At 38.0% G+C, this 19,470-nt stretch overlaps 3 protein-coding genes across 3 annotated transcripts; 1 reads left to right on the top strand and 2 right to left on the bottom strand.

Moving 5' to 3' along the window:
• Positions 1 to 1,848: 1,848 nt before the first annotated feature.
• LOC117907555 (ABC transporter B family member 13-like) lies at positions 1,849 to 7,702 on the bottom strand. Its single transcript, XM_034821137.1, has 10 exons — positions 7,347 to 7,702; positions 7,078 to 7,132; positions 6,773 to 6,948; positions 6,453 to 6,653; positions 5,547 to 5,806; positions 5,120 to 5,433; positions 4,747 to 4,970; positions 3,816 to 4,608; positions 3,454 to 3,695; positions 1,849 to 3,360 (listed from the first exon to the last, which is right to left on the bottom strand). Exons 1-10 carry the CDS (start codon positions 7,623 to 7,625, stop codon positions 2,140 to 2,142), a joined length of 3,765 nt encoding a protein of 1,254 aa, XP_034677028.1. The 5' UTR covers positions 7,626 to 7,702; the 3' UTR covers positions 1,849 to 2,139.
• Positions 7,703 to 10,186: 2,484 nt separating this feature from the next.
• Positions 10,187 to 16,919, top strand: LOC117907114 (DNA-directed RNA polymerase I subunit RPA12). Its single transcript, XM_034820502.1, has 6 exons — positions 10,187 to 10,271; positions 10,594 to 10,730; positions 14,413 to 14,453; positions 16,313 to 16,396; positions 16,477 to 16,536; positions 16,644 to 16,919. Exons 2-6 carry the CDS (start codon positions 10,613 to 10,615, stop codon positions 16,719 to 16,721), a joined length of 381 nt encoding a protein of 126 aa, XP_034676393.1. The 5' UTR covers positions 10,187 to 10,271; positions 10,594 to 10,612; the 3' UTR covers positions 16,722 to 16,919.
• On the bottom strand, positions 16,913 to 18,326 carry LOC117907113. Its single transcript, XM_034820501.1, has one exon. It carries the CDS (start codon positions 17,873 to 17,875, stop codon positions 17,210 to 17,212), a length of 666 nt encoding a protein of 221 aa, XP_034676392.1. The 5' UTR covers positions 17,876 to 18,326; the 3' UTR covers positions 16,913 to 17,209.
• Between the last annotated feature and the right edge of the window lie 1,144 nt (positions 18,327 to 19,470).

The raw sequence follows: 19,470 nt of genomic DNA, 5'->3' as shown, positions 1-19,470 counted from the left end.
GGTACATAATTCAATTGAGTGCTCGACATGTGCGATGCTTCATGCTTTCGACTTTCGAGTGTGGTCCAATTTTATTTTTTCACTTTGGGTAATGAGACAAATTTTTGATTGTGTGATTAACGTTTTGATTTTTAGAACGTAGGGTAAGAACAAAAAATGTTGCTTGGATTGTGAAAAGAAAGATGGGCATATGGTGGCCTGGGCTTGTAGATGGGATTAAGGCGATTGCATTGATGGAATGATGGGGCAGCAATAAATATGGGCCTTCGTGTGACTACTCATGCAACATACTCAATCAGGTGGCAAATTTGTGACCATTATTGGGGTGTCTTTAATTCCCAACAGTATTAGTGGCATTTGTTGGTGTACGTACAATTTGTAATTTCATCCATTTCAATCATCCTCCCTTTAGTTTTGGGCAAATGATTTCAAAATTTCATGCAATATCTCTAGAAGATAACTAAAAATAACAAATAAAAAAATATAAAAAATGTATCTAATAAAATTTTGAACCGATAAAGATTAAATGTATTTAGTCAAAATTATAAGAGAAATGAATGAAATTAAATGTTTGACATCATCCATTGTGTTTATGCTACTTGATATCACATAGCATCATGAATCCATATGTAAATATACCTTATTCTAAATCTAATATATAAAATATCACAATTACATAATCACTTTGATAAATGTTATATTTTATTAGATTATGAGATGAAACACATGAACATTTTTTATGGATTTGGACAAACAAAACCTTCAATGTCAATTAGTAACGATCCGTTCCGTTTCATATAAACATTATATATTCTAAATCTAATGAATTTTCATGATTTTAAAATATTTATATAATTAAAAAAATCATTGCATAGATACAATAAAAAAACACTTCTTTCCCCACTGGACATATGACTATGAAATCATAAAACATGCATTAACAGACTCTTGAAGAATGTTCATAGATTAATTCATATTTTTCTATGAAACAAACACTAATAGTACAGAATTCAACTATACATATATATATATATATAAAAGGATTTGAAAATCATGAGGTGTGCTGGCTGATGGGTTGGCATGGCCTTCCTTTTTCCAACCTAACAATCTCATGACTTATGAGCCGCCTGGACCGCTACCATTGATATGTACCATGGATAAGAAATGGGGTGGTCCAATAAATTCGAAGTCCACAGTTGCACGTGAGTAGGGTAGGGCAGGGAGGGGCAGGGCAGGGTTGGATGGGGTGGGGGAAATGGGGTTGGATTGAACTTCATCCCCTGTTCACTTTATGCCCCTCTTACCCCATTTCGCCCCAAAAAAAGAAAAAAAAAAAAAAAAAGAGAAAAGCATGGGACCCCCAACAAACGTGGCTGCCAACATTGTTTTGTCTTTTTGCGCACAACCATTTCAGTGCCGCAGAATCATACAACAGACGTGCCCCCTATGCGACATGCGCACCAAATAATTAACCGTTTCATTCGAATTCTATTCAAAAACAAAGGAATTGAAAAAAGCTACCTTGAAGTTTGGTTTTCTTTTTGTTAATTAAAAAATCCGCTAATTACGCTATAGAGTACAACCTTGAAGTTGGGAAAGCACATGAAATGGCAGTGAGCGTGGGTACTGGTACCTACTCCCATGTGCCTTGGATCACAATGTACCAACCCTCCAACTATCTCTGTTCTTTTTCTTTTCATCTTTAGTATTTTGCAAATTCCAGCTTTTCTTGTTAGTCGTATTTGGCATTTTCGTTGAGATTCCAATTCCAGGGCCACGCCCTTCGGGAACAGCAAAACCTGGATGCATCTATCCACAATATAATATTGGCATAACAATGAATTTCTGTACGGAAAATTCGACACAATGCTTCAGCATCATGTAGGCACTAGGCAGCCCTTATGGGTGGCCGGACCTTCAACTTTATTTGCAAAAACAAAAACAGAGGAAAATAAGAAGTGAATGTCTCGCTTTCTATAACAGCATAAGCAAACTTCATTGTTAGAGAATATATATGCGTTTTTCTATATATATAAATATCCGAGGTAATCTTTATGCTTGTCCTCAGTAATCGGCAGCAAAGCAATCATGTTAGGCTTCAAATCCTTGGTGTATGATTCTCCATATTGTACAAAATGATCAATTGGGAACTTCACCTTTTTCCTGTTGTAGGCTAACTAACTGCTTATAGATGCTGCCAGGCCGGGTGATGAGCTGCCGGTGGTCTCCGGTTTCAACTACCTTACCATGTTGCAGTACCGCAATGCTGTCTGCATTGTGTATAGTTGACAACCTGTGTGCTATCAAAATTGTTGTTCGGCCTTCCATTAGTGTATCAAGAGCCTCTTGAACCAGCTTTTCGGATGCTGTGTCCAGGGCACTTGTTGCTTCATCTAAAAGGAGAATGGATGGGTCTTTCAATATTGCTCTAGCTATGGCCACCCTCTGCTTCTGTCCCCCTGATAACTGAACTCCTCTGTCACCCACTTGAGTTTGGTACCCTTCAGGCATTCTGCTGATGAAGCCGTGAGCATTTGCTGCCCTGGCTGCTTTCAGTATCTCAATTTCCGATGCCTCTTCATTCCCATACCTGATGTTCTCGTAAATTGTGGTAGAGAACAATGCTGGTTCTTGCTGAACTAAACCTATTTTCATCCTCAACGATCTTAAGTTTAAGCCTTTGATATCAAATCCATCAATCATGACTGCCCCTGAAGTTGGGTCGTAAAATCTCATAACCAGTGAGATCACAGTACTCTTCCCTGACCCACTTTGGCCCACTATTGCAAGACTCTTTCCTGCTGAGATTTTCAAATTTAAGTCCTTGAAGATGGTGAGATCAGGCCTTGCGGGGTATCTGAAACTCACATTCCTGAACTCTATGTCTCCCTGGATATCAGTTACCACTGAAGATGTAGGATTGTCACGGTTAATGGCTGTTTTTCTTTGGAGAATACTGAAGACTGATCCAAGTGCTTGTGATCCCTTTACAATGTCAGGTGTTAGAGCAAGTGTCTCTGCCACTGAAAATGCAGTGATTATCAAAACCATGAAGGACTTGATGATGTCTCCAAAGTTTGAGTCTTTGTGTTTGATAAGAACTGATGCATACCAAAGGCCAAGTGCATAGGAACAGAATGCAAAGAGCTGTGATACACCATATCCAAAACCTGATATATGGCCACGTAAAAGTGCTTGTTTGTTTGGTTGGTTCAGTTCAGAAGCAAACTGGAGTGAGATTCGGTCTTCAGCACCAAATGCAGCAACGGTACGAATATTGGCAATTGCTTCTCGTGCCACAGCAGTTGCTTGAGCGTAGGCCCGTGTGTAGTCTCCTCCAAAACCCTTAAGAAATAGTTGCTGCAGATTAAAGAAAGTAAACAGGTATAAATTACAATGACATACTGATGATATAGTTGCAAATTGATGCTAGCTGAGGATTTTCTAGACTACCTCAGTTATGGAAGCTCCAATTAGAAGAGGGAAGGAGGCAATGATAACAGATGCTATACGCCAACTTAATGTGAAGGCAATAACAAATGCTGTCACAGTGAGAGCAACATTCTGCACAATGGTTGAGAGGCGGTCGGCAAGTGCGCTTCTTACTAATGTCGCATCTGCCGCTAATTTTGATGTCAAAGAGCCAGTACTGTTCTCATCCAAATCAAACCAGCCTATCTCATTGGAAAGGATTGCTGCAGTTCAAAACATGAAACAAATGCATATAAGAGTTAAACTCCCTCATCCACGAGAAGAATCAACAAATGGCGTTATAGACTTGGACTGTGAATACTGTACAAGGAAGAGAAAAGGACCTGAGAACATTAATAACCGAATGCGAGTGGTGAGACGCTCGCCCATCAATGTATAGAAATAGTGTTGCAATAGATATATGAAAATAGTAAGAATGCCCGCTCCAACAAATATGAGAGAAATGTGGTCAACCTCTCGCTTAATCTGGAAATCTTTGCCAGAATAGAATGCAGTCAAGACATGTGTGATCCCAAGGGCAAACAGAGGAGCTTCCATCCCAGCCAGAATTGCGCCCACTGATCCAAGCACAGCAAAGGGCCACTCTGGTGCATTTAGTTTAACTAGTTGCCAAAGTGATGGAATTGGAGGAGAGCTGGAAGAGGCCATGTTCTGATCATATGGCTGTAGCTCTCCTTTGGTAATTGACTTAACCTCCTGTTGGTGGTTCTGACTGTTGGGGGATTCTGGAAAACTTTTAGAAATCCCAGAAGTGTCTTGACAAACCTTTGTACTTGGACTTTTACCATGTTCTGATACTTGTAAGCTCACTAAAGTTGCATACTCCCCCCCCTGGGAAATCAATTCCAAATGAGTCCCACTTTCAACAACCTGGCCATTCTTCAAAACAATGATTTTATTAACGTCTCGAATTGTGGATAATCTGTGTGCAACAACGATTGTTGTTCGATTCAACATGATTTTATCTAGTGCCTTCTGAACAATGAGTTCCGATTCTGCATCAAGAGCACTAGTGGCCTCATCTAACAGCAGTATCTTTGGGTTCCTCAGCACTGCTCTTGCAATTGCAATTCTCTGTTTCTGCCCTCCAGAAAGCTGAGTTCCTCCCTCTCCTACCTGAAGTTACAAACTTATCAGACATTACTTTTGAATATAAGGGTGAAAGCTATTAACTGGAGTAGTTATGTTGATTCCTTTCATTGATAAATAGATAATTACTGGCTAAAATACACGAGGCCTGGGATTAGTACACACCTGAGTTTGATAACCATCAGGTAAGCCTTGAACAAAAGAATGTGCATTTGCAGCTTTGGCAGCTTCTATGACCTGATCCATATCAGCATCTTCTTTTCCATACAGAATGTTCCCAGCTATAGTCGTGGCAAACAATGCAGGTTCTTGACTAACCAACCCCATCTGTGCTCTCAGCCATTTTAATCGGAGATTCTTAATATCATGTCCATCCAACAGTATTTTACCTAATGTATGTATCAGTAGAGCATAAGCCACAGATATACTCTTAGAAATATTAGAACTAACAATTCAACAGATGATTTGCTAATTCAGATCATGGACTTCAGTCCAACTGTAAAAGGAAATGGACTCTGCTAGGATGGTGCTCAGATACCTGAAGTGGGCTCATAGAAACGTTGAACCATGGAAATAATGGTGCTCTTTCCTGAACCACTTGGCCCAACAACAGCAAAGGTCTTCCCAGCATAAATAGAAAAGCTCAAATTTTCGAAGACCATACTAGGTCGTGAGGTATAAGCAAAACAGACCTCACAAAATTCAAGCTGTCCAGCTACTTTTGGCAACATTATTCCATTATCTAACCTTTTAGAAGCAGTAGAATCTGTTTCAATCATGTTTACTATATTGGCTGCAGCAGCCCGGCCTTTAGCAATGGCAGCAAGATTAGGGGCAGCTTGACCAAGAGCACTACAAGATAAAAAGTCTGTTTTTTGTTAGGGAAAAACTGTTGTTTTTTGTTAGGGAAAAACTTTTGACAATAAAATGAGCCATTAAATCTTTTGGAGGAGCAGAGGACTTACAATCCACTGAATATGACGTTGAGAATTGTAGTGAATGCTTTCCCCCCATTTGTGTCCCCATGCCTGACTAGTTTGCTGGCATACCAGAGAAGTAATGCCCAAGCACAAAACAAAAGCCCATATGTAAAGCCAATACCAATTCCCTTTGCAAACCCACTCTTTTTCCCCAGTTTAAGGGCTTTTTGAAGTGACCTTGAATATGTTTCAACTGCTCTATCCTCTCCCACAAATGAGTATACAGTACGAACCTGTGAAATAGCCTGATACATGTTCCAAAGAGAAGGCAAGTGTTAATGGTCTTCATTAGTTAAAACAGCCCAAAAGATTGACAATAGACCATTAAGCCAGACACCAAATTGATTACAAGTGAATATACTCAATTTCAATGCATACTCTTAAAAATATTGTGTTAATAGCTGTGTATGCTGGTTTAAGTACGGAGATGAAGAACTCCTTAACGCTCTGTGAGTAAGTTTGCAACAATAAAATCAAGCAAGAAAAAGGAAAAAAAGTTGGATAAGAATGTTTTCATGGTTGTAAGCTGTACTTCAGAAATTCTGAACTGAATATCATATGAGAGTAGACTAAAGGTCCTAAAATTATTACTGATCTTTATGTTTTTTTGTGATCCTAATCTGAGTTTCCTTCTGTGCCAAGAAGCAAAATATAAAGTAGCAGACTACAATCAATTTGCCATAAGAGTATGACAAGGAGCAGCTTTCTTCACTTATGATTGGAAGAACAAACCATTTGATAGATTGCATTCCACAAGCTTATTGGGCTGAAAAGTCCTCAAGTATATACATGAATAGAAGCTGGTTATTGGGTCCCAGTTATATAAATTGTGTAGAAACTTTTTACATGCACCAAAAGGCATAAATCGTTGAAGAGAGGCATGCAGTTTACCTCTTCTGCAACCTTCCCAGCTTCAGCATAGGCAGCCTCACCTTTTTCTGACAAGGTGGTCATTATTACTGTATAGGCTCCTCCAGCAATAGCCATTAATGGAACAACAGCCACGGTGAGAAGTGTAAGCTGCCATACTGATGTGAATCCTATTGCAAATCCAACAAAGAATTGAGAAAGGTAACGTAAACCATGGCCTATCTGCATTAAGATACAAATGAAAGTACAAAATAAGAATTATTCTCATAGACAAAAGCATTCATCAAGATTACTGTCAAGAAATTATCTATCATACTCTTGACTTTGGTTTTCTAGTCTACCTTGTCACCAATTGCATCCTGCAACAGAATTGCATCATTTGAAATGTGGAAAGTGATATTTTTATCCCTGGCCTCAGTGTCAAAGAAATTAATATCCTGTCTTAAGACTGACTGAAGATACTTGAGTCGCAAACGGGCCGTCTGCCTTTCCCCTGTTTGCATCCAAAATGCAACACCTGAAAGACATGGTATCGGCATAGATGCCAATGATCAATTACCAGGAGAAGGAAAGTGAAGTAGATGGCAGGAACAGAAAATTTATTAAAGCCTTCCAGCTGGATTAAGCTTAGAATTGTAGAATGTACCGATCCATGCTGATGCTAAAACCCCAAGTCCAAGATAGACCAAGTATAGAGCATGCTGCAATAGAAGAGGAAAAAATGGTAGAAGTTAGTGGCTTTTCAGAAACACCGAAAACATAGAACTGAACTCAAGCAGCCATTACCATTTCTGTGTTTTAAGATCAATGCTTGAAAATAAACCAAAATTGAACACAATGGAACTCTTTTGTCTAAACAATTTAAATCAAGTAAAAATTAGCACCAGAACATAAAGGGGAAGATTTATAACGTACCCTGGAAACTTGAGAGGAAAGTTTATCTGGATCTGAAGATAGGCGTCCCAAAGAATCAATCATTCGGCCAAACAAAACAAAGAACACAGGAAGTGCAGCACCATGGATGCAAGCCCCAATGCTACCAAAGAACATAAAAAAACAGTCCAATGTATCAGCAGCTGCAAATAGGCCGAAGAAGGAAACAGTGTCTTTTGGACTTGAGTTGGATTGCTGATCCTTCTCTGGAAGTGGGTTCTGATCGGAAATCTGAATGGAGCGAAGTTCTAGTCCTTCCATGGAAGCACGTAGATTAAACTGCAGAGAGAGGGAGAGAGGTAGGGAATTATTAGAAATGGCTAAGCAACATGAAAGTTACTAGTGTCATGGAGAGCTTGTGGAGATTGAACAGTCTCCTATCAACTAATAAATGTGAAGTCCTTTTAGTTGACCAACCAACAACTCGCCTTCTTAACTGTATTTTGAATAGTGGTGATGGTTAATCGTAAGATGCTCCGGAAGCTTTGCCTCTTAGCCAAATATTTCTTACATTCATCTACATTTTCCACCTCTCTCTGCCCCACCACATTCAAGTCCACCAACTTCTCTGCCCCTTTCTTTCTGTTTTCTTGCCGCCAATGGGCCCTTCCCTGCTCAAGCAACTCATCCAAAATTCATCCAATTAAAGGCCTTTTTACTAGCCAATTATATTCCCTTTCTGCTGCACCACACCACTCAATTTTCACAAATGAATTTAATACTCTGACCTACCTGATCATTATCCTTCACAGTGGGGCCATGGTCCAGGCTACTATGTACAACATTTTCAGTCACTGAACCCTACGATTAGTGTACCAAAGATTTGTTTACTTGGGCAATTCTTGAGAGGGTGTGTGGTTAACCTCACTGATCATGTATTTGATTCATTACAGCTAAGCCATCTACTGGCGTCTCAATTAAGACAGATGGGGTCCAAGACAGTGACTTGAGCTCTTCACCCCCACACCATATTGGAGCTTCACTCAAAAAAGAGCTAAGAAAACAAACTGGAGATACATGGATGGCATGGTTTCACTACCCTGCAGGACGAGATGTGGCTCACTGGGCACCAACTAACCATATGATGGAAAGTCAGAGGGCACTAGAGTGTGTTGTAGGGAATTAAATGGTCCAGAGCAGAGAAGGGGGAGATGTAAGATGAGTCATTTTTCAGAAAATTTTTGAGACAAACTTTTAGTAAGATCGAATGTGTGGCCTTTATTGAAGGCTGTGTGGGATACATTGTTGTGAATTTTCAATTTTTGATGTGAAAGCTGCTTTCCAAGTAGAGCGACTTGATGTTGAAAGAATCGTGTAGTGAAAATGGACAAGAATTCAAAAGCCACTCAAGGCATTCAGCATTTAATTTCCAACTACCTTTCCCGCGGCTGCACATTATGTTTTTGCTCAGCTTTAATTCCAAGACATGATTTTAATTATTTACCCAAACCATAATCCTATCATAAGGCTTTCTAATTTCTATTTATCTTCACTTGGTGTTTGTTTGGTTCCACTCCTTCTGTTTCTTCTCCGCATTTCATCATCCCCCTCCCCTCAGAACGCAGCTTGTTTGGATTCACTTCTAAGAAAAAAAATTCTTTTTTATTATTTGATTAATTTTATTCAAATATCTTATAATTTTTTCTTAAAAAATAACTTATATGAGAAATCTTGTGGGACTCCACATCTATTCTATTAAAAAATATTTTAAAATATATACACTTTTTCATACGTCAAATAATTATTTTCTGAAATACCCTTTTACCCGATAATATTATATAAAACTATTAAAAAAATTAATTAATTTATTTTAATTTAATAAAAGTATCTTATAAATTAATATATTATAAATTTTTTATTATATAGTATGAGATACAAATTATTAGTAAAAAAGATCTCAAACATTTTCAAGTGATAAATAAAATATTTCTAATTCTTTAATTAATATGATTTTATATCATATATATATATATATTATAAATTCACTCATCTTCTCATTTTTATTTTTATTTAAATAAAATTGAACAAAATTTTTTTAGCCCATATCAACAATAAAATAAAAAAATTTAAAAATAAAAATACAATTAAAATTAAAATACTTATGAATTAAATATAATTAAATCATAAAAAAACTAAAAATTAAAGAAATAAAATATTGACCTAATTATATTTCCAACTCTTTCTTAATATTTCTATTTTCTACAAAGTGAAAGTTAATATTTTATTTGTATGCTTTTAGTTTTAATTTTTTTTAAATTTTAATTGTAGTTTTAGGTTTTGGAATTTCTTATTTTATTATTTCAAATTGGTGTTATTAACCTCATAAGTAAAAATTGTCATTTTAAAAAATAATTATCTGACTTATAAAAAAATATATATATTTTAAAACATTTTTAAATGAATAAAAATAAAAATAAAAATTCAATATTTTTTTATACTAGTGAGTTAAAATCCGCTTTTCTTGTTTAATAATTTTTAACAATACCAACATTTCCCTTTAATAATTGTGACTTTGTTTCGGTTTTAGCTTTCAACTAAAAGTGAAAAATAGAAGACGACCCTAATCGGGCTCTCAAAGTAATTTTTATTTAAATAATTATTTTTATTTTTTAAAATGCTTTAATTTTAAAATCAATTTAAAAAAAAAAAATGGACTTAATTTAATTTGTAAATGTCATTTCCTTTTGTCTTCCCTCTGTATCAAAATCAAACCCCAGCCCAATTTAGGAATTTGGGCCAAAATTGTGAAAGGCCTGCAATCGAGGCTGTGCTTGACCGCGGCCGGGCCCAACTTGAGTTTGAGAGGTAACCTGACGTTAAACCCCTAAAACCCTCTCTCTCACAGGTCGCAGCGCCTCGTTGTATAGGGAAAATCACGCTCCCTCCCCTTTGGAAGGCACCCATCAGGTGATTCTTTGACAATTCCTCTTTTGAATGCTGCGTTTGTTTTCTGAAACTCCTACGCCAATCTCAAACTGGTTCTAAGTTTCCAAGTCTTCTTTTTTCCTTCCTACGGTTTCTCGGCAACCAACCAGACTGTTTTAAGAACTAATTGTACTAAAGGATATTTAGCTCTTCAAGAATTAGTATCGACTTGATCTATGATTTAGGTCTTGATGAGCGTCGTCTGGCTACTTGGCTTAGTTAGGATTTGTTCTGCCCAACACATAATTTCTATTATTTGATCTCTCATTAAATTTGTATTAATTCTGTATTGGTTCTGAAACAGCCCATCAAAGGGATATTTCATGGCGTATAGCCGGCAACGTGATTTCATGTTCTGTAATTTGTGCGGAACAATGCTATGTATGAGTTCAACTAAGTACGCTGAATGCCCTTTGTGCAAGTCCAGGCGAAAAGTGAAAGGTATAGCCTCTTCCACTTGTACATTTTTTAAATCGAGAAAGCTTGCTTATTTACACTTCATTTGGTTCCTCAAGATTGGATTTGATTTGAAAATTCTATTCCACGGAATTTGATAATCTTGCTTTTCCCGTGTAATTTTTTTGTTGATCGGGCTGCTTGGAACTTAAATTGACTTCCAAATAGGGAAAAACATAGATCAATTATTGTGGATATGGAATTGGGGCCTCCAATTCAAAGCAACTAACCACATTGCTAGAGTTTTTTGTTTTTTTTATTGTTGTGTCCCTAAAAAATCTTTAGCTTAACCTTTATCTACTTGTATAAGGCTCAGCTATACCACATGTCATATGCTTAGCAAAAAGAAACAAAAATAGACTTTCCATATTCTTCAAGAAATGAGTTTCGTGTCCTTTGAATTGCAACCTTTGTGCTTGTATAAATATGAAACTCATGTTTATAGGGATCTAGACCAGATCGTGTTACCAAGTACAAGAACTTTCCGTGGTTCCTTCACTTGCCCCCTTTTTTCTTGCGTGTAAGCTTAGTGGCTGACAAGTTTCCAAGCGAAAAAACTTATTCATGCTAGATGGAATCTTCTGACTTGACCACTTACCCCCAACTGTGGAATGTTATTTCTTGTTGACATGTGGCTATGGATCTACAATTTGCGCTTTTTCCAGTGACAGCGAGAAAGTTTTTGCTTTAAAAATTAATCCATTGAGTTTCTAGTGCTTTTAGTATTCCACAATGGAATATCTAGGTTTGGGCTCCATTACTATAGTCTTGATCTTTGCTATAACCAAACACATATACATAGGGTTTTTTGGTGCCACATGTTGTATGTTGAGTGGACAATGATGTTTGTTCTTAAGAGAAGTCAGGGAAATTATTTGCGTTGGGAGCCCTCATTTCTTTAGAATAGAGGGTTCATGTGTTGGGAGCGAACTTGGTTGGGATCATATTACCTAGAACACAAACTTTCTAATGGTCCCTTCACTTGCTTCTTTTTCTTGTGTGTAAGCTTCACTAAGGAGTTTTCAGGCGAGAAAAATACTTTATCTTGCCATGTGTTTTATTTTGGTAGGGCTACTTGCCCCCTGGTGCGTGGATTGTTGTGTAAATAGGGAAATGTAGAATCACTCTTTATATCCTTCTTGTATTGCTAAGAACTCGAGCCCTCATTTCCAATTTTATTTTATTATTATTTTTAATTGAGATGAATCAATCCTATCTTATGTTTTTCAAAACTATTGATGAATAGTTCTTTTTGAGGATGGTTTATACAATTTTAAGGAATGTGACCACAAGATGTGCACGACTTTAGGAAGTGCACGATTGCCTTATGACTTTTCTTTGTCTTTTAAGTGAGCTCTATGGCATTGGATGGGGTTTTCAATGTTTGGAGGTACATGATCTTGAGTTCCTTTTTTTTTTTTTTTTAAGCCTTTGGTCTTAGGTGGGCATTTTGCCTTGGTGGGACATTTCGCCTTGGTTAAGCATTTCGTCTTAGCTTAGCATTTTGCCTTAGTTGGGCATTTTGCCTTAGTTGAACATTTCGCCTTGGTTGAACATTTTGCCTTGGTTGGGCATTTTGCCTTGAGGGTTGGACATTTTACCTTGATTAGACATTTTGCCTTGAGGGTTGGCCATTTTGCCTTGAAGGTTTGGCATTTTGCCTTGAGGGTTGGGAATTTTGCCTTAAGGGTTGAGCATTTTGCCTTGAGGTTTGGGCATTTTGCCTTGAGGGTTTGGGCATTTTGCCTTGATGGTTTGCACATTTTGCCATGAGGGTTTGGGCATTTCACCTAGAGGGTTGCACATTTCACCATGTTGGGCATTCGCCTTAGTTGAGCATTCTTCTGGGTTAGGCATTTCACCTTGGGAAGTTACATGGCCTAACTTTAAAAAATTGCAAGGAAGTTTACTGCTCTTCTAGGTGTTGAAGATATTTGTGATCACTGATGTCTGGATAAACCAGGTTTTCTCTTTCAACTTTCTTGTGTTTTCTCTTGCTTTCCAGCTTGGGAATCTTCTATAAAGAGATGGAGAAGAGAGGTAAATTGCTCAGTGATAGAGAAAGTCCATCGTTCTTGTCAACTCTGCTCAATGTCATTTAGGAGTCAATAGAGAAGGGTAGTGAAGGGGAGAAAGAGCTGGTTCTGTACATTCATTGTTGAAGATCCATACCCAAAAAAATGTCATTATCAATTATACATAACTGATTTTTTTCAATGCTGTCCACTATGTCTTCTTATTGCCGTTAGTGATGAAAGTGTTGATGGACTGGCTGGGTTTTCCCCTTTGAGCCATGTAGTGTTTTTGGCATTGTGAAACCAAGGTGTTGAGTACATTAGAATGTGCTGCTGCCATATCACCCAACGAACAAAAGCAAGAGGACGAATTGGAGGTAGAATCCGGGCACACCCTCTGAACAGTGAATCTTGCAGGCGGAGGCGTGGGATGGGCAGGCATCGATCCATTTGCGATGTGTTTTGGGCTGAAGTTGGTGCTTGATCCTCATGTACCAAATGTCAAATCATCTACCATATCAAATGGTATCCAAGCATTCTCTTGGTATGGGTCTCCAACGTCAGTCTATGTATCTTAGTACAAATAAGAACAGGGGTGCACTGCAGAGTCCATTCTATTGCTGTTGTATGCAGGACCCCATTCTCCTATGCCTGAGACAGTGAAGAGCATCTCCAACTGGTTCTGGTTTTTTGTTTGTTGCTTTTCCAAGTTGTTCTGAAGCCATTGCAGATGCTTTTGAACAGTCAAGGACAGAGCCACCACTGGGGCTTGGAAGGAAGATGAAGTATTTCCTCAGTGGGAATGGGGCTTTTCACTCATCTTTCCACAGATGGCGCCAGTGTTGTGTCCCTAAAAAATCTTTAGCTTAGCCTTTATCTACTTATGTAAGGTTCAGTTATACCACGTGTCATATGCTTAGCAAAAAGTAACAAAAATAGACTTTCCAGATTCTTGACAAGACGAGTTTTGTGTCCTTTAGTAGACGAGTTTCGTGTCCTTTGAATCAAACCTTCATGTACAAAACTCATGTTTATAGGACAAATTAAATCAAAGCATGTTACCAGGTACACAAACTTTCAGTGGCCCCTTCATTTATTAGTCTTTTAAATTTTTCCCATTTTATAATTTGATCTGTTTAATGGATGCTTTGTTTCACTTTAAGCTCCTATTTTGATGATATAAACTACCAATATCAAATTTTGTCCATACAATCAAAAGCAGAAAGATTATTTTTAGATGAGCCCAAACCAATGTGATTGTGTGATGGCTATATTATTATGATTGTAAGATATGATCTTTTGACAGCTAAAGCATGTTAGTGGTGATTGAGATGACCCCTGCAATGACTCAATATGAAGCATGTGTAAATACATTGATATTTGTGCATTTTACGTGTAGTTTTACCTGACTTCAACATGATATACATCAAATTACTTTCTAGTTCTTCCCTTTGTGCTTCAAATTTTGTTACCTTGTCCTTATTTTGTACTCACTCTAAAATGTTACAGGGTTACATAATGCTATTATATTGTCTCTTTGCTCTCTCCTAAGTGATGGGAGTATCTTGACTTGTTAATAGAGCTGTGGATTTCTTGACATTTAATTTTTTTGAATTTTTGTTGATTTCTAATTTGACTTCCTCAATTTGCAGATATTTCTGGAAGAGAAATACGTTACACTGTTTCTGCAGAGGTATACCTTTAACTACAGAGTTGATGAATGTGCTTCAGCGATGAGTTACTTGACTTGCAAAATAGCTGCAGCTTAATTGCATGATGGAAATTGTTTTATTAAGCACATGGTTATTATATACATGTCACATAGCTCCATGTCTTTGCATAAAAATTTTGAACACATTTTATTGTTGGTGTAGAAGAGAGATCAAGGCACTCATTGTGAAGTGCTAAAAAGGGCCAGGATCATCCATTTAGTCATCTGAGAATTGCTGAAATGATTAGATAGCATCATTGACTAACCAGGACCTACACTCCCTTCACTGCCTTGGGTCTGGGAAGAATATCCAGAATGGGAATGTGAATGTGAATGATTATATTTATTTTTGGTAGATAAGGTTTGTTATTTACACATTTCGTTGATTGGATCCAACAGTTCATAGATTTTCATTCATGGATTATGTTGGAGTCCAAAGGGATTCTTCTATAGATATTTTATAATACAACTCTAGATGAGATGTTATTATATCACTTGATCCTTTAGGATGCTAAAGTGAACAAATCATTGAGAGAAAAATAATGGATGCAATTTTTGTTTCTTGGTGGAACTGTCCTATTTAGGTTTATTTGTCCTCCATCAATAGACATATAGACATATGTATACATCTATGAGTGGGTGTGTATCCTCTATTCACCTTTTTGGTTGAAAGGATGAACATTGGGACACAGAGATGATTCTTAGGGTTCAGAGGCGGGCCTTGCACAACCCCTTATGGCTAGGTTGTTGATGACTATCAAGAGTCATATGTCATATGTATGATTCTGATTTGAGCAATTTGCCTCTGGGACTGGATTAGAGACCCATCACATGCTCCAAGAACAGGTGGTGTACGAGTTTGTCTCCATTTATCTAGGGATTTGATCAGACCCATGCTGGGTTTGTTGGAAATATGTATGTTTTCCCTGTGTGTTTTTAGCTATTTTGTTGGACCTTAGGAGGAGATTTTTAAGGTGTTATCTGATTCTTTGCAAAACTTCAGATAGCGTCAATTAACAAATACCCAAATGATGAAATATTGAAGTTTGTCAAGGTGGCAGGATCATGTGTTAAGACAAAGTAGTTTCACGTTAGCTCATGGTAATTTGATTAGGTAGCCTTACCTTCTTGCAAAGTCTTGTTTATAGCCAACTATGAGATATAAACCCTGTTATGATCAGAGAAATGCATAAGTTTTCTACAAGAGATGATCCTGAAGGATGAAAAACACCAAGTTGAACTTCACTTCTCAAAGAAGATGAGCTCTAAAGCGAATTATGTTCATGTGTCAACCCGTCATGTCAATTCCTTGACTTTTGTGCTTAGTTTACAACCCCAACATTTTCCATGCTTATCTCTACTAAGAATAAAGTACCGCTTCCTTATCTCTTGAACATAGTTTTTGAATCCAAATTGGCCATCGACCTGTTTTGATTGGATCACAGATCAACTGCTAAAATTGCAGGTTTGACTCTGTTGGCCCACTTCTCATATGAAGAGGAAAGATACAAGAAGCTTCAGATGAAATAAAAGTCCGATGCTAACATGCTGGTTCAAAGTTCCTCGAATTAAATTAGAAGATTCAAGTTTTGATTCTTTCAGCACCTCACCCTTGACATTTTATTTATAATCTGGTTGTACAGCTTTACCGCTTGTGGCGGTTGACTGGTTGCTCCATGTTCACCGACCAACTAGCTAGTCTGGTCCAGGCCAGATAACAATTATTTGAATGTTAACTTCTTCAGGACCTTATTTCAATATCTACATGTTAGCATTAGGAATAGGCAATGTCTCTTCAAACTTGATAATCCTTCTTTTCTTAACCATTTGTGTCAATGCAGGATATTAGAAGAGAGCTGAACATTGAGCCATTTGTAAAACTAGATGGAATTATTACTGAAGAGTCAGAAGCCCAAAATGCAAAAGTAAGATGCTTTGCTGTAGTGGCCAATATTCATTGTTATATTCTGGGAATCTGTAGCTCATAATAACTTTACATTTACAGACCAAGGGAAGATGTGATCGATGTGAAGATGACACTTGGCTCTATTATTACACCAGACAAGTACGCGTCTAGGCCTTTAGCTCCCACACTGTGATCAAGAGGGTTCCTCCCTCACTTCATGTTTAAATTTCCACTCATTTCTTTTCTTACTTTATTTCTCTACACAGTTGAGATCTGCGGACGAAGGACAGACCATTTTTTATGAGTGCACTAAATGTGGACACAAGTGGTCACAGAATACATGAGACTCTCTGCATACGAAGGAAGGACAGACCATTTCTGGTGACTTGGTTTGTTGGCGGATGAGGATGATGAACGGCAATATGAATTGAACAGTCTTGCAGTACACGCGGTTTTGTACTTCAAAATTATGAATGCACTGTTTTTTTGTACATTACCCACCTGGGGGGGTGGAGGATCCTTGGAAGAAGTATTATAAGATCCGAAAATACATTTAATTAGAACAAGAAAACTACATAGAAAGTAAACATAAAAGGGCTCGCCCAAGGCTAGGCACCTAGCTCCTAGCCTCCTAATACACGCAGTTTTGTGCACCCCAATTCAAAAACACAGGTGGTGATCACAAACATTTTGGAAAACAAAAACAACAAATAAGTTACACAACACAGTCTTCAGAGCATACCCTCGATTTATGCTTTTATTTACACATAACACCCTCACTTCGTTTTCAAATTTCAATAACAAGAGCCTGCATAGAGAAAGACGAGCGTTTTCATGGGAGTCGTAAAAGTCGACGGAGATTGTCCGTCGCACCGGCATCTATTCCGGCAGCTTCGGCGTTGCAACTGAGCTTCGGCCTGAGAGAGAACTTAGGTAAAGGCAAACTGCTCGGAGGAGGGGAGAGTGTGAACACCGAACCAGAAAACTTGTCCAAATCTTCAATAACAATATTTCCTGATGTCAAAATCCTAGAAACTGCGTCTTTCGGAAGATCCTTCGGTTCCGGTCCTAGCCTGTTAGTGGATGCTGCCATTACCGAACCATCTGATATTGCTGTTGATTTCGAATCTTCCTTCTTAGGACTTCTACTGGAAGGCTTTGATTTCTTTGGCGTTAGAGATTGGTCTCTGATTTTGTTCTTTTTGTTGATAGGAGGGCTTCGTGGAGGAAGAGAAGCGTAGGTTTTGGGGACTGGTAGGGGAAGGAGAGGTGGTTGTTGATGATGAGGATGATGATCGAAAAGCAAAGCTGATGAGTGAAACGAGGAGGAAAGAGAAGGAGGAGGCGCTAACAAGAGACCGCCATGAATGTTTCTTGAAGGAGAAAGGTTTTCAGAAGGTTTGGAAATGAATCGGCGGTTGTTTCTCTTAGGGTTTCTAATTTGCCTGTACGGAGAAATGGATTGTTCCGGTGAACAAGGAACGAGAACTGCCTCCATAGTCAGAGATCTTGACAGTTTACAAAGATCTAAAAATTGATAATACCAAAGGAAAAGAAAAAGGCGATGATCTCAAAATAACACGATCAATAGCCTGCTGTGCGAGTGGAAAATCGATGAAGATTTTCTCGAGAAAGTTGGTAATAACATCCAAAACTAAGAGAAGAGAAAACAAACTAAGAAAACTTTATACAGAAAGAAAAAGAACAAAAACTCAAATCATAAAACCCGAAGCTTCATACAAGAAGCTTCTGCTGACAGACCCTCTCGAATCTATTGTTTGGTTTCAAAGAAAATGATGATCCGAAAAATAAAATCACTTGAGAGGACACAAAAAAAAAAAAAAAAAAACCTATATAACAAAAATCAAAACTTCTAATCTGTAGAAAGGGTCTCAGAAACTAAAGAGCTTGGGAGAGAGGTCAAGATTGGATTTGTGTATAGAACTTTCACGAATCTGTTCGTCAACTCGGAACCTCCATTTATAGAACAAAGCTGTAACGGCTACTTTATTTTAATTCATTTAATTTTTTTTTTAATTTAAATTTAAAACTATTTACTCCAAATTTGCCGACAACCGCTGGAGTCGGTTACCCCTCGGTCGAAGACCAGAGTGACCACGGGGCGGCAACCGCCGATGCGATATTGACCGTAGGATCACGCTATTGAAGTATCCGTTGGGATGATTGTGGTCGTTGATCATCTCCTCGGGTTCCCCGAAGGTGGTATGAAAGGAAGGTGGGAGGAAAAATCCTGGCCATACACGTTATAGGCCTAGTGGGGCCCATTAGTAGCGTAGCTTTGGTTGGTTCTTCGTGGGGTAAGGTGAGATATTTTTGGGGAAATGGAGCGGTTCTATTATAAAACACTGCACCCTATATAGCCGATGATGTCATCTATTTTGAGGCTACCTATGAAAACAAATGCGTTTTTGTTAACAAAAAAAGAATGGTTGCGTGCAGAGTAGCCTAGTAGCCTCGGCTCCGGGGCGTGGTGGGGAAGCCCTGTTGGCGCGACTCGGGGGATTAAGACCTGTGAATGTATGGGCGCTGTGACAACAACGTGAGATCTCTCAAGAGTACTGGTGTCTGGCGTTTCTGTTTAGTTTGCCCCTCTTCCTTGTCGCGCGTGCTATTCACGGTTCAATATCAGCCTGTCGTCCAAAGAGTACTCAAATTGTTAGTCGGATAATTAAAGTCAATTCTAATAATTATAATCTGTCTCTAAGTTTGATTGATGGTGACCAATTTCATTTGTTTTACACTATAGAGAAAGAAAAACAAGATATCAAATTATTCCATAGAAATCCAAATATGTGGTGGGCCTTGCCCAACCCGGGTTGATGTTCAACAAGAACCTAAGATCCCACTCATTATAGTTGGCTTCCTAATTGCCGGCCAAACAAAACTGGCAAAGCCTCATAATTTGAAAACTCAGTTTTACATTTAAGGGCCTCCCCCAAGTCCAACCTAGGCTGGCGCAATTAGGAATTTGCGACGACAGAGAACTGGTTTTTGTCCTAATTAATATGTAGGGGCAACTTGCATTGTTATTTTAATTTTTCAATTAGTTATTTTTCATTTCAACCATATGTA

Source organism: Vitis riparia, chromosome 18, assembly GCF_004353265.1.
Source record: "Vitis riparia cultivar Riparia Gloire de Montpellier isolate 1030 chromosome 18, EGFV_Vit.rip_1.0, whole genome shotgun sequence".
Taxonomy (NCBI): Eukaryota; Viridiplantae; Streptophyta; class Magnoliopsida; order Vitales; family Vitaceae; genus Vitis; species Vitis riparia.
The sequence above is the reverse complement of the archived record's forward strand: the minus strand, read 5'-3'. Positions and strand labels throughout refer to the sequence as shown.

Coding starts and splice junctions, on each gene's coding strand:
- LOC117907113 (XM_034820501.1), bottom strand. CDS start 17,875: ATGGAGGCAGTTCTCGTTCCTTGTTCACCGGAACAATCCATTTCTCCG.
- LOC117907114 (XM_034820502.1), top strand. CDS start 10,613: ATGGCGTATAGCCGGCAACGTGATTTCATGTTCTGTAATTTGTGCGGA. Junction 10,731..14,412: donor GTCCAGGCGAAAAGTGAAAG/GTATAGCCTCTT, acceptor CTCAATTTGCAG/ATATTTCTGGAAGAGAAATA. Junction 16,537..16,643: donor TCTATTATTACACCAGACAA/GTACGCGTCTAG, acceptor TTCTCTACACAG/TTGAGATCTGCGGACGAAGG.
- LOC117907555 (XM_034821137.1), bottom strand. CDS start 7,625: ATGGAAGGACTAGAACTTCGCTCCATTCAGATTTCCGATCAGAACCCA. Junction 5,434..5,546: donor AACGTCATATTCAGTGGATT/GTAAGTCCTCTG, acceptor TTTATCTTGTAG/TGCTCTTGGTCAAGCTGCCC. Junction 3,361..3,453: donor TTGGAGCTTCCATAACTGAG/GTAGTCTAGAAA, acceptor TTTAATCTGCAG/CAACTATTTCTTAAGGGTTT.